Source organism: Borostomias antarcticus (genome assembly GCF_949987555.1).
Source record: "Borostomias antarcticus genome assembly, chromosome: 18".
NCBI classification, from domain to species: Eukaryota; Metazoa; Chordata; class Actinopteri; order Stomiiformes; family Stomiidae; genus Borostomias; species Borostomias antarcticus.
In genome coordinates this window covers 13,519,464-13,531,963 of record NC_140251.1, presented here as the reverse complement: position 1 = coordinate 13,531,963, position 12,500 = coordinate 13,519,464, and the positions used below count along the sequence as shown (strand labels likewise).

Below are 12,500 nucleotides of genomic sequence, written 5' to 3'. Positions count from 1 at the left end.
GAGAGAGAAACAGGGAGTGAGAGGGAGAGAGAGAGAGAGAGAGAGAGAGAGAGAGAGAGAGAGGGATAAACAGTGAGAGAGAGAGAGGGGGGAGAAACAGGGAGAGAGAGAGAGAGGGAGAAACAGGGAGAGAGAGAGAGAGAGGGAGAGAGGGAGAAACAGGGAGAGAGAGAAAGATGAAAGAGATGGAGAGAGAGAGGGAGAGGGAGAAACAGGGAGACAGAGAGAAGGATATAAAGAGACACAGAGAGAAACTGGGAGAGGGAGAGAAAGATAGAAAGATAGGGAGAGAGAGAAAGAAAGAGAGAGATACAGGAGGGAGAGGAATAAATAAAGAGAAAGAGAGCGACAGACAGAGAGAGAGAGAGAGAGAGAGAGAGAGAGAGAGAGAGAGGTGGTACCTGCAGGTGAGTGTTTCGTGGAAGGGCTTGATGCTGGCGCTGCGGTCCCTGCGTACGGGGCCGGGCTCGATGGTGGGCAGGCCGGTGGCAGAGGTGGTGGTTGTCCACGTAGACGACGGTCTCCTCAGCAGCGCCGGGTGGAAGCTCCGCCGCACGCGCTACACACACACACACACACACACACACACACACACACACACACACACACACACACACACACACAGACATGCACACACACAGAAATGCACACACACAGTGACATACCCAGAGACACACCGAAACACACACACACACACACAGACACACAAAGACAGCGTTACCTGAAAATGTCAAAATCCCAAATGATGATTTGAGTGAAGAAATGTTTCATGATTGCAAACACACTCCCTCTGTTTCATACGAAGATGACCATGAAACAACTGACAGCCTGAACAACTGACACCCTGAACAACTGACACAGTGAACAACTAACACAGTGAACAACTGACACAGTGAACAACTAACACCCTGAACAACTGACACCCTGAACAACTGACACCCTGAACAACTGACACCCTGAACAACTAACACAGTGAACAACTAACACAGTGAACAACTGACACAGTGAACAACTGACACAGTGAACAACTGACACCCTGAACAACTAACACAGTGAACAACTAACACAGTGAACAACTGACACAGTGAACAACTGACACCCTGAACAACTGACACCCTGAACAACTAACACAGTGAACAACTGACACCCTGAACAACTGACACAGTGAACAACTGACACCCTGAACAACTGACACCCTGGACAACTAACACAGTGAACAACTGACACCCTGAACAACTGACACCCTGAACAACTGACACAGTGAACAACTGACACCCTGAACAACTGACACAGTGAACAACTGACACCCTGAACAACTGACACCCTGAACAACTGACACAGTGAACAACTGACACCCTGAACAACTGACACCCTGAACAACTAACACAGTGAACAACTGACACCCTGAACAACTGACACCCTGAACAACTAACACAGTGAACAACTGACACCCTGAACAACTAACACAGTGAACAACTAATACAGTGAACAACTGACACAGTGAACAACTAACACAGTGAACAACTGACACAGTGAACAACTAACACAGTGAACAACTAACACAGTGAACAACTGACACCCTGAACAACTAACACAGTGAACAACTGACACCCTGAACAACTAACACAGTGAACAACTGACACCCTGAACAACTGACAGCCTGAACAACTAACACAGTGAACAACTGACACCCTGAACAACTAACACAGTGAACAACTGACACAGTGAACAACTGACACCCTGAACAACTGACACCCTGAACAACTAACACAGTGAACAACTGACACCCTGAACAACTGACACCCTGAACAACTGACACCGTGCAGGTCTCACACACAGCGGGCGCCGTGTGCGTCTGTTCTTCCATCGGAAGTGCAGGTGTGCTGCTCTCACCAACAGTGTCCATCACAAGAATAAAGCCTTCTCTCTTTCTCTCTCCACCTTTCTCTCTACCTCTCTCTAGCTCTATTCTCTCTCTTATTCTCTCTCATTCTCTCTCTGCCCCTCTCTCTCTCTCCCTCTCTCTCTCTATCTCTCTCCCTCTTTCTCTCTACCTCTCTCTAGCTCTATTCTCTCTCTTATTCTCTCTCATTCTCTCTCTCTCTCTCTCTGGGATCCCCAGTGGTCTGTTCCACTGAGATGCTGCCATCTGTTTGGTGGCACCCAGCAGCCTGGCAGAGCGGCACTAAGTGTGGCACGCGCTGTCCGACCCCAGCAACGGCCCGCCTCCCGACCCTGAATGAGCCTATTCACAGCTGCGAGTGACGCACACACACATACACACACACACGCCTGAATGCTCATGCACACTACACACACATAAACACTCGCATGTGCGCGGCGCTTAGAGCGTGACTGACTTTAGCACGCGAACTGATGAATAGGATTTGGACACAATTGTTTGTCGGTACTGGAAGTGCTTCTTTGTGTGACAAGTGCCAGAGTGTGTTTAGCCTGGTTTCAAACACCCAGTTAATGATCATGTGTTTGATATTCATGTTATTCGTGTTGGCGTGCGGCGCCCTCCATGTCGTTCCGGGACAGAACTTTCTCTGCGTGCTCAGACTCAGTAGAACAAGCAAGAGAGAGAGAGAGAGAGAGAGAGAGAGAGAGAGAGAGAGAGAGAGAGAGAAAGACAGAATTGAATTTAAAAATAAACTTTTAACCAGTGCTGCCCCGACCAGAAGAAGTCCACCACTGTCCTCTGGATCCCCTCAATCAGGCCCCGCGATGGAGACAGGACTGTCAGTCTGTGCCAAAGGGTCGAGGCGACCACGTTATTAACAGTCAAGCCCCTCCCCCTATAGGACATCCGTGGTAGCAACCATTTCCACTTAGACAGTCTCACACACACTCTCTCCAGAACCCCCTCCCAGTTCTTCCTCTGAAACTCCTCAGTTCCCAGAAAAACACCCAAGACCTTGAAGGCCTGCCTGCCCCAGCTGAGCTTCCCTGGTAGCGTTGGAGTTCCCCCATCCGCCTGCCGGCCAACCAGCAACGCTGCACACTTCCACTAGTTCATCCTGGCTGATGATGCCCTTCCATAGATAAGGAGACTGCTGCCCGGGGACTCCACATCCCCCCTGGTCTTTAACCACCACGCTAACATGTTCAGCGTAAGCCGACACCACCAGCGAGGGACGCTGTGGCATCCCCGGTAGCATCAGCCCCGACACCCTAGCTCTCAACCTGCTCAGAAGTGGCTCAATGGCTAACGTGTACAGCTGTCCAGAAATAGGACCCCCCGGCCTGATGCCCCTCCGCACCTGCACTGGACCACTCAGCCCCCCCCCACTTTAACCAAAACAAGCAGAGTCCTTATACAATGAACCCAACAGTGACAAAAAACCTTCACCAAAACCAAAAGCCCTCAAAGTGGAAAAAAGGTAACCATGGTCCAGACAGAGAGAGAGAGAGAGAGAGAGAGAGAGAGAGAGAGAGACAGAGAGAGAGAGAGAGAGAGAGGAGAGGAGGAGTTAACGAGAGAGAGAGGAGGAGAGAAAGAGAGAGAGATGATGAGAGAAAGAAAGAGAGAGAGATGAGGAGAGAAAGAAAGAGAGAGAGATGAGGAGAGAAAGAAAGAGAGAGAGAAAGAGAGATGAGGAGAGAAAGAAAGAGAGAGAGACAGGGAGACAGAGAGAGAGACAGAGAGAGAGAGCATGCAGCGTGTTGGGGGAGAGGAAGAAGGAGAGCTGGATCAGGCCATCAGTAGCACCACCGTGGGTGTCAAGCTTCGCAGAGAGGAGAAGCAAGCGCAGGGCTTTCCACTACCACCCCCCCCCCCCCCCTTCCAGCCCTGCCCTCAGGCTGAGAGCGTGGGGGCTCACTGGCCCCTCCCTGAAGGGGTGGAGCTGACCAGGACGCCACTCGGCTGGATCGGTTTGTCTTAGCTAGTTTGACAAAGTTTTGTGTCTCACAGACAGAGCTAAAAATACACTCTGGGCCCGGAATGCGCTTGATGGCTCAGGAACGGTCGTCCACACACACACACACACACACACACACACACACACACACACACACACACACACACACACACACACACACCACGGGGGAGGGAGTGCTGGGAGAGAGAGGGAGGCGGGAGACGACGTCTCCCTCGGACAAGAGGTGAGGATGGGGGGTCCTGGCTGTCGTCATGGCGACTCTCCGGGTCTCGCTCACCTTCATGTTCCCTCATCCCTCCTGCACACACACACACTCACGCACGTACACACACACACACACACTCACACACAGACATGCACGCACGCGCAGACACGCACACACACATACACACACACGCAGACATGCACGCACGCGCAGACACGCACACACACACGCACGCACGCACAGACACGCACGCGCAGACACGCACACACACACACAGACACGCACAGACACGCACACACACATCTGTCTTGTTGACGCAGCTGTGGATGTGAATGGGAGAACGCTGCTCCAGCTCCGTGTTTGTCTTCCCTTCTAAACTCTATGAAAATATATTCCTTTATTCCACGGCTGAAGCCTGAGAGCGCGGGAGAGCTCATTACCGACACTGGGACTAAAACATGAACGTGTGTGTGTGTGTGTGTGTGTGTGTGTGTGCGGTACGCCGTCTGGAGCATAAGTGGAAAGGCATGATTGGGTGGGCTACTATTACGGGATAACCATTGTCATAAATCATAGCGCTTTGACAATACTTCACACGGCGAAAAACCTCAAACCCACGTTGAAAGGAAACCCCCCCCCCACCCCCGACACAACGCTGAAAACCCCCCAGCTGATTCACACCACGGCGGCGGCGGCGTGCGGTCGACCCGGGGCTGGGGGGGCCTTACCTTGGTGAAAGCGGCCTTCTCCCCTTTCTCAGGCCCGTCCTCGGAGTCGGAGCAGGTGTAGGCGTCGCCCAGGTTGGCCAGGGGAGCGAGGCGCGCCCGGTGAAGGGGCTGGAAGGTGAGCTGGGTGGTGAGCAGGTTGCTGACGGCCCTCAGCGAGGTGCAGGTGTTGGGCGGCAGCGAGGGGTCCGCCAGCAGGTCTGAGATCAGCCCGTGGGCCTCGCCCATCACAGCGATATCCACCGTCACGCTGGTGCCCGAAGACTGCAAGGAGGAGAGGAGAGAGAGAGGAGAGGAGGAGAGAGGGGAGAGGAGAGGAGAGAGGAGAACAGAAAAGGAGAGAGCAGAGGAGAGGAGAGGAGGAGAGAAGGAGACAGGTTTGAGAGGAGAAGAGAATGAGGATGCTAAAGTGGTTAATGTGACGTGATGCTAACTGACGGATGGTGGCTGGTTGAGGGCTGGGGAGGGGCGTCTGACGTGGAGAGAGAGAGAGAGGGAGAGAGAGAGAGGAAGAGAGAGAGAGGGAGAGGGAGAGAGAGAGAGGAAGAGAGAGAGAGGGAGAGAGAGAGAGAGAGGGAGAGAGAGAGAGGGAGAGAGAGAGAGAGAGGGAGAGAGAGAGAGAGCGAGGGAGAGAGAGAATGAGGGAGAGAGAGAGTGAGGGAGAGAGAGAGAGAGGGAAAGAGAGAGAGCAAGGGAGAGAGAGAGAGAGGGAGAGAGCGAGGGAGAGAGAGCGAAGGAGAGGGAGAGAGCGAGGGACAGAGAGAGAGAGAGAGAGAGAGAGGGAGAGAGAGAGAGCGAGAGAGAGAGCGAGGGAGAGAACGAGGGAGAGAGAGAGAACGAGGGAGAGGGGGAGAACGAGGGAGAGAGAGAGGGAGAGAGAGAGAGCGACACGCTGCCGTCTTCCCTTGTGTGAGGAGATAAAGTGTTTAGCGGTGACAGTGAAGCCCCTCGTACGTCTTCCTCCCTCCAGGACTGACAGCCTCTCACTCTTGTCACTTTCTCCCCTGCCTTCCCTCAAAGACAAAGACATCATCTCTCTCCCTCATTTGGACTAACTGGATTTGAGCGCTTCTTCTTTCAAACTGTTTCATGATGGATTATTGCCACTGCTTCAATGAGAGACAGTGGCTTGAGTTATTATTGCATGTGGGTTGAGGAGGGATTTCCAAACTGCAGTCGACTTTCTTTATTATTATCAAGCAGCTGACATTCATATTGTAGAGAACGTCATCACGATCGTGCCAGGTGATTTCAAAGCATATTTCAGAGCAGTTGAGTATCATATTGCTACATTATACATGATCAGTCTGAGAGGAGATGGAACAAAAACAATAAAGGGAAAACAATAGGCAGGTTATTATGGGATGTTTTTCTGGGTTGTGAGTGCTCATCCATGTGCATTGGCCTGACCCCCAGCTGACCCCCAGCTCTGTGATCTAGACACAGACACACACACACACACACACACACACACACACACACACACACACACACACACACACACACACACACACACACACACACTCTACAAAGGTGCTAGTCTATACCTTACAGGAGTGGTAATAAAGTTATATTACAATTTGGACAAGTCATTTGTTACCAGCATGAAAAACACGTCCAGCCCTCTGTAGTGTCTGGTGTCTCGTTAGAGATGTGACCTTTGAACCTTGCGGAGCACTACCAGTCCCTTCCCCGACCCCCTGGCCTTTCAAGACACCACAGTGTGTGAGGGGACGTTGTTTTGTGGGGTGAACCAAGTAAAAAGTTCACCACACCTCTCTTAATTGCCCTGCCCAAGGCAGTGACCACCATGGCCAAACACAGCCAGTATAGTCATCTAATGAGCACTCCGGAGTAACCCCAACCCCCCCCCCCCCCCCCCCTCTCTTTCCGTGGAGAATGTTATCTGATTGCCCCTCCCCTCTCACACTGCCAGGCACCCAGAGACATTCTATTTACATTGGCGACACCGTAAAGTCTTGACCTTAAGTCTCTAACAACATGTGTGTGAATGTGAGCCCTTGGATTTCTCCATACCAAGAACCAGATGTGCTCAGACGCAGCCATGCGGTCCGATCCTGGCGATACCGGGTCTCGGACCGCAAGCCCGCACCCCTGGGGAGGCCAGGTACGGGACCGCTGACCCCATGACCCTCTCTCTGGAACTTCCTCTCCTCCTCCAGGATTTCCCTCTGCTCCCCTCTGCTCTCCTCCTCTCCAATATTCTCTTCTCTCTTCTCTCCTCTCCACACTTATCCTCTCATTTCTTCTCCTATTTATCCACACTTCTCTTCTCTCTCTCTCCTATCTTCTTTCCTCTCTCTCCTCTCCTCCTCCTCTCCTCCTCCTGTCCTCCTCTCGGGGCTGAGGAGGAGTAAACACCCGTCTGTCGGCTCATCGGCAGTGTGATTTACAGGAGGCTGGAGGAGGAGAGAGAGGGACGGCTTCCAGAGAACAGCTGTCTGGACACAGCGTGCCTTGACCCTGAGGGGTCACTCAGTCTCCAAACAAACACAGAGAAAACACACACACACACACACACACACACACACACATACATAGCAAAGAAAGACAGAAAATAGACACACACACACACACACACAGCAAAGAAAGACAGAAAATAGACACACACACACACAGCAAAGAAACAGAGAAAACACACTGCCATTGCAACGAGTAACACACACACGCACACACACACACACACACGCACACACCAGAGAGGATGGGATGACGCGCTGCGTGGCTCCAGCCCTGACAGTTACAACAATAGGGTGTGAGGCCAAAAGCGGACGGGGTGATGGATGTGCTGTGTGGTTCTGCGGCGTGCAGAGCGGTGGAGCAGGATTGGGTCCAGGTGCGTGGGCAGGCCTGGAGATGTTAGATAAGAGCCTCTGATCTCTGCCCTAGTTGCTGGTCGTCAGAATGACGTAGGTTGACTCTGGAAGAAGACTACATTGTGTAAGATTCTACAAGTTTGAGAATGATTAATGTAGCATCAGCATAGATGACTGTGTGGTTTTGATTAGCACACAGTTGGTTATTAACTATGTAATCATGTAAGTATGATTTTGAGTGGGTTCAGTTTCTGTGTGTGTGTGTGTGTGTGTGTGTGTGTGTGTGTGTGTGTGCGTGCGTGTGTGTATGTATGTGTACGTGTGTGTGCGTGTGTGTATGTATGTGTGCGTGTGTGCGTGTGTGTGTGTGTGTGTGTGTGTGTGTGTGCGTGTGTGTGTGTGTGTGTGTGTGTGTGTGTGCGTGTGTGTGTGTGTGTGTGTGTGTTCCTGACGGGTATTCTAGAGGTGGCATTCTGCCAGCTCACTCATGTCGCCTCCCAGGCTGGTCGTTCAAAGACTTGGGATGTGGAAGATTAGGACAAACAGATTCGGTCATAAATTACAGACGAGGACGTGCTGGCTGGACAACGAGGACGCTCTGGCTGGACAACGAGGACGCGCTGGCTGGACAACGAGGACGCGCTGGCTGGACAACGAGGACGCGCTGGCTGGACAACGAGGACGCGCTGGCTGGACAACGAGGACGCGCTGGCTGGACAACGAGGACGCGCTCGCTGGACAACAGATCACCGCTGAACTTAATATTTCCATGAGAATAAATCTAGGTGGTTGTTATGTCCACCCAAAAAGGTTGTTAAATGTGAGCTTTTTTAGATTCTGGCCCCAACCCAACACTATGAGAGCTCTTCTCTAACCCCAACCCAACACTATGAGCTCTTCTCTAACCCCAACCCAACACTATGAGCTCTTCTCTAACCCCAACCCAACACTATGAGCTCTTCTCTAACCCCAACCCAACACTATGAGCTCTTCTCTAACCCCAACCCAACACTATGAGAGCTCTTCTCTAACCCCAACCCAACACTATGAGAGCTCTTCTCTAACCCCAACCCAACACTATGAGCTCTTCTCTAACCCCAACCCAACACTATGAGAGCTCTTCTCTAACCCCAACCCAACACTATGAGCTCTTCTCTAACCCCAACCCAACACTATGAGAGGTCTTCTCTAACCCCAACCCAACACTATGAGAGATCTAACCGTGAGGAAGGACTTTTGGAGGAGAGGTTTTTGTCTTTTTTCTTCCTCCTTCTCGCATTATATGCTGTTTTATTAAACTGATGATACTACTGATGAAGGAACTAAGACACAGTCGAGAAACTAAGAGACAGGACTCAGAACTCCTAATTAGAGAACAGCACTCATACCTCCTAATTAGAGAGACAGGACTCAGACCTCCTAATTAGAAAGACATCCTAATTAAATAGACCAGACTCAGACCTCCTAATTAGAGAGACAGGACTCAGACCTCCTAATTAGAGAGACAGGACTCAGACCTCCTAATTAGAGATACAGCACTCAGACCTCCTAATTAGAGAGACCAGACTCATACCTCCTAATTAGAGAGACCAGTCTCAGAACTCCTAATTAGAGAGACCAGACTCATACCTCCTAATTAGAGAGACCAGACTCAGACCTCCTAATTAGAGAGACCAGACTCAGACCTCGTAATTAGAGATACAGCACTCAGACCTCCTAATTAGAGAGACAGGACTCAGACCTCCTAATTAGAGAGACCAGTCTCAGAACTCCTAATTAGAGAGACCAGACTCATACCTCCTAATTAGAGAGACCAGACTCAGACCTCCTAATTAGAGAGACCAGACTCAGACCTCGTAATTAGAGATACAGCACTCAGACCTCCTAATTAGAGAGACAGGACTCAGACCTCCTAATTAGAGAGACCAGTCTCAGAACTCCTAATTAGAGAGACCGGACTCATACCTCCTAATTAGAGAGACAGGACTCAGACCTCCTAATTAGAGAGACCAGACTCATACCTCCTAATTAGAGAGACAGGACTCAGACCTCCTAATTAGAGAGACCGGACTCATACCTCCTAATTAGAGAGACAGGACTCAGACCTCCTAATTAGAGAGACAGGACTCAGACCTCCTAATTAGAGAGACCAGACTCATACCTCCTAATTAGAGAGACAGGACTCAGACCTCCTAATTAGAGAGACCGGACTCATACCTCCTAATTAGAGAGACAGGACTCAGACCTCCTAATTAGAGAGACAGGACTCAGACCTCCTAATTAGAGAGACCAGTCTCAGACCTCCTAATTAGAGAGACAGGACTCAGACCTCCTAATTAGAGAGACAGGACTCAGACCTCCTAATTAGAGATACAGCACTCAGACCTCCTAATTAGAGAGACCAGACTCATACCTCCTAATTAGAGAGACCAGTCTCAGACCTCCTAATTAGAGAGACAGGACTCAGACCTCCTAATTAGAGAGACCAGTCTCAGAACTCCTAATTAGAGAGACAGGACTCAGACCTCCTAATTAGAGAGACCAGACTCAGACCTCCTAATTAGAGAGACCAGACTCAGACCTCCTAATTAGAGAGACCGGATTCAGACCTCCTAATTAGAGAGACCAGACTCAGACCTCCTAATTAGAGAGACAGGACTCAGACCTCCTAATTAGAGAGACAGGACTCAGACCTCCTAATTAGAGAGACCAGACTCAGACCTCCTAATTAGAGAGACCAGACTCAGACCTCCTAATTAGAGAGGCCGGATTCAGACCTCCTAATTAGAGAGACCAGACTCAGACCTCCTAATTAGAGAGACAGGACTCAGACCTCCTAATTAGAGAGACAGGACTCAGACCTCCTAATTAGAGAGACAGGACTCAGACCTCCTAATTAGAGAGACAGGACTCAGACCTCCTAATTAGAGAGGCCGGATTCAGACCTCCTAATTAGAGAGACCAGACTCATACCTCCTAATTAGAGAGACCAGACTCAGACCTCCTAATTAGAGTCATAAATGAATGTGGGTGTAAACTACTGAAGAAGGGCCGGGCGTTTCACACCCGCCCTGACCGTGGTGTCCGCTAGCGTGGCCCGCCTCAATCCCGCCCTGCCTCGTAATCCCAGACACGCGCTGCCTCGTAATCCCAGACGCGCCCTGCCTCGTAATCCCAGACGCGCCCTGCCTCGTAATCCCAGACGCGCCCTGCCGCGGCCCTGTACAGACTGCGCTCCTCTCGTCGCCATGTTGAACCCACAACCTGGCGCTTGTGCGACGTTACGTCAAGTTCAGGCCTGACCTGAGAACAAGGCCGAGGTCTCTGCTGTAGCACAACAACGCTGAGCATCTCCACAAACACTGGACACCCTCCCGGCATTCCCCGAAAACCTCTTCCAGACGGTATCTGATACCCTGACTCCTCTGTGATCTTCCGTGATCGACGCCCTGGCCTTGGAACCCTGCGAGGAGGCGGCGGCGGTGGCGACAGGCTCCGAAACGCCATATTGAGAGTAACTTGCGTAACATTAAAGATTATATAACAACAGCGTCTGCCAGGTCGAATGATGAGTTTCATTCATCTGCTGTGACCTCCCTCTCTTGCAACAGACTCCACTTAAAATCCATCTGACAGCTGATAACTCCTGACGCAGCGCGCAGACTATCTGCTTGTCTGGACGCCATGCTGTGAGAAAGGCCTTGAGACTCAACGGAGCGCTCCATGCTGCCAAGGTGCATGAATGTATTGAGTTATAATTCACAGGTGCTGGTCTCATTGTCTGCCGTCGTTCCAGCCTTTCGTTTTTTTTTCTCGACCTCCGATGTCTACAACTGCCGAGAGAGACGCCGAGAGAGACGCCACGTTCACGCCGAACACAGACCCGCCCCCCCCCCCCTCCCCCAGAGGCGAGCGAAGCGGAACTTGGAGCAGGGTCTCCCTAAGAAACGCCAACCGAAGGAAAGTGGTTTGGATCAACATGTCAATAGACACGTCGTACATTAGCACCCAGGCAGCAGTTAGCGTAAACAACTCCCAGATCCAGTCCAAACATCTCCAGCCATCACTTCTGCGGGGTGACGTTTGTCCCCCTCACACACACACACACACACGCACACACACACACACACACGGGTGTTGATTTATCAAACGCTGAAACCAAAACACCTAGCGACTGAAATATGACTTTAGTGCAGCTTTTATGGCTGTGTCTGCGTTTATTAAACAGCTACTACGCCAGAGAAAGATGGACTTGGCGCAAGGAACAACCTCATATTGGCCTAATGGATATTAATGGGGAGCAATGGTGGAGAGGTCAAATATTTGTCATTTTTCCGATGGCCCACTTAATGCACTCTGACCCCTTGACCCTCTTCATGTAAACACATCCTCCTCAAAGACTGGGTGAAGCTCTGCTGATATGTGGCGTTGCACAACAGTGAGAACATGATGTACTACAGAGGACAGCTACGCTCTGCATCCCGGGAGCAGCCCGATCCTCAGGGGCCTCTTTCAATGAGATATCCCATCCTCTGGGCAAACAAAGAACAGTGATGCACAATAAAACCTTGTGTAATCATCTCTAACTCATAACCACAAACACACACACACACACACACACACACACACATGCACACTGTATGCATTCATACACACACAAACACACACACACACACACACATGCACACTGTATGCATTCATACACACACACATGCACACACACACATGCACACACACACACACACACAAACACACACATAGACACACATTCGCACACATGGGCATTGCAGACACACACTACTTGACAAACGAAATAATTTGCTGAGCTAAGATATTTCAAAATGAA

At 50.8% G+C, this 12,500-nt stretch overlaps 1 protein-coding gene across 1 annotated transcript in view; it reads right to left on the bottom strand.

Annotated features, from left to right (window-relative positions):
* LOC311320914 (cGMP-inhibited 3',5'-cyclic phosphodiesterase 3A-like) overlaps positions 1 to 12,500 on the bottom strand; it is a gene marked incomplete at both ends in the record, with an annotated part of 94,754 nt that overhangs the window by 23,792 nt on the left and 58,462 nt on the right. Inside the window, 2 exons of the mRNA XM_084452781.1 lie at positions 402 to 559; positions 4,821 to 5,081. Coding sequence (XP_084308907.1) covers positions 402 to 559; positions 4,821 to 5,081 — 419 coding nt within the window. The remainder of the gene's footprint in view (positions 1 to 401; positions 560 to 4,820; positions 5,082 to 12,500) is intronic.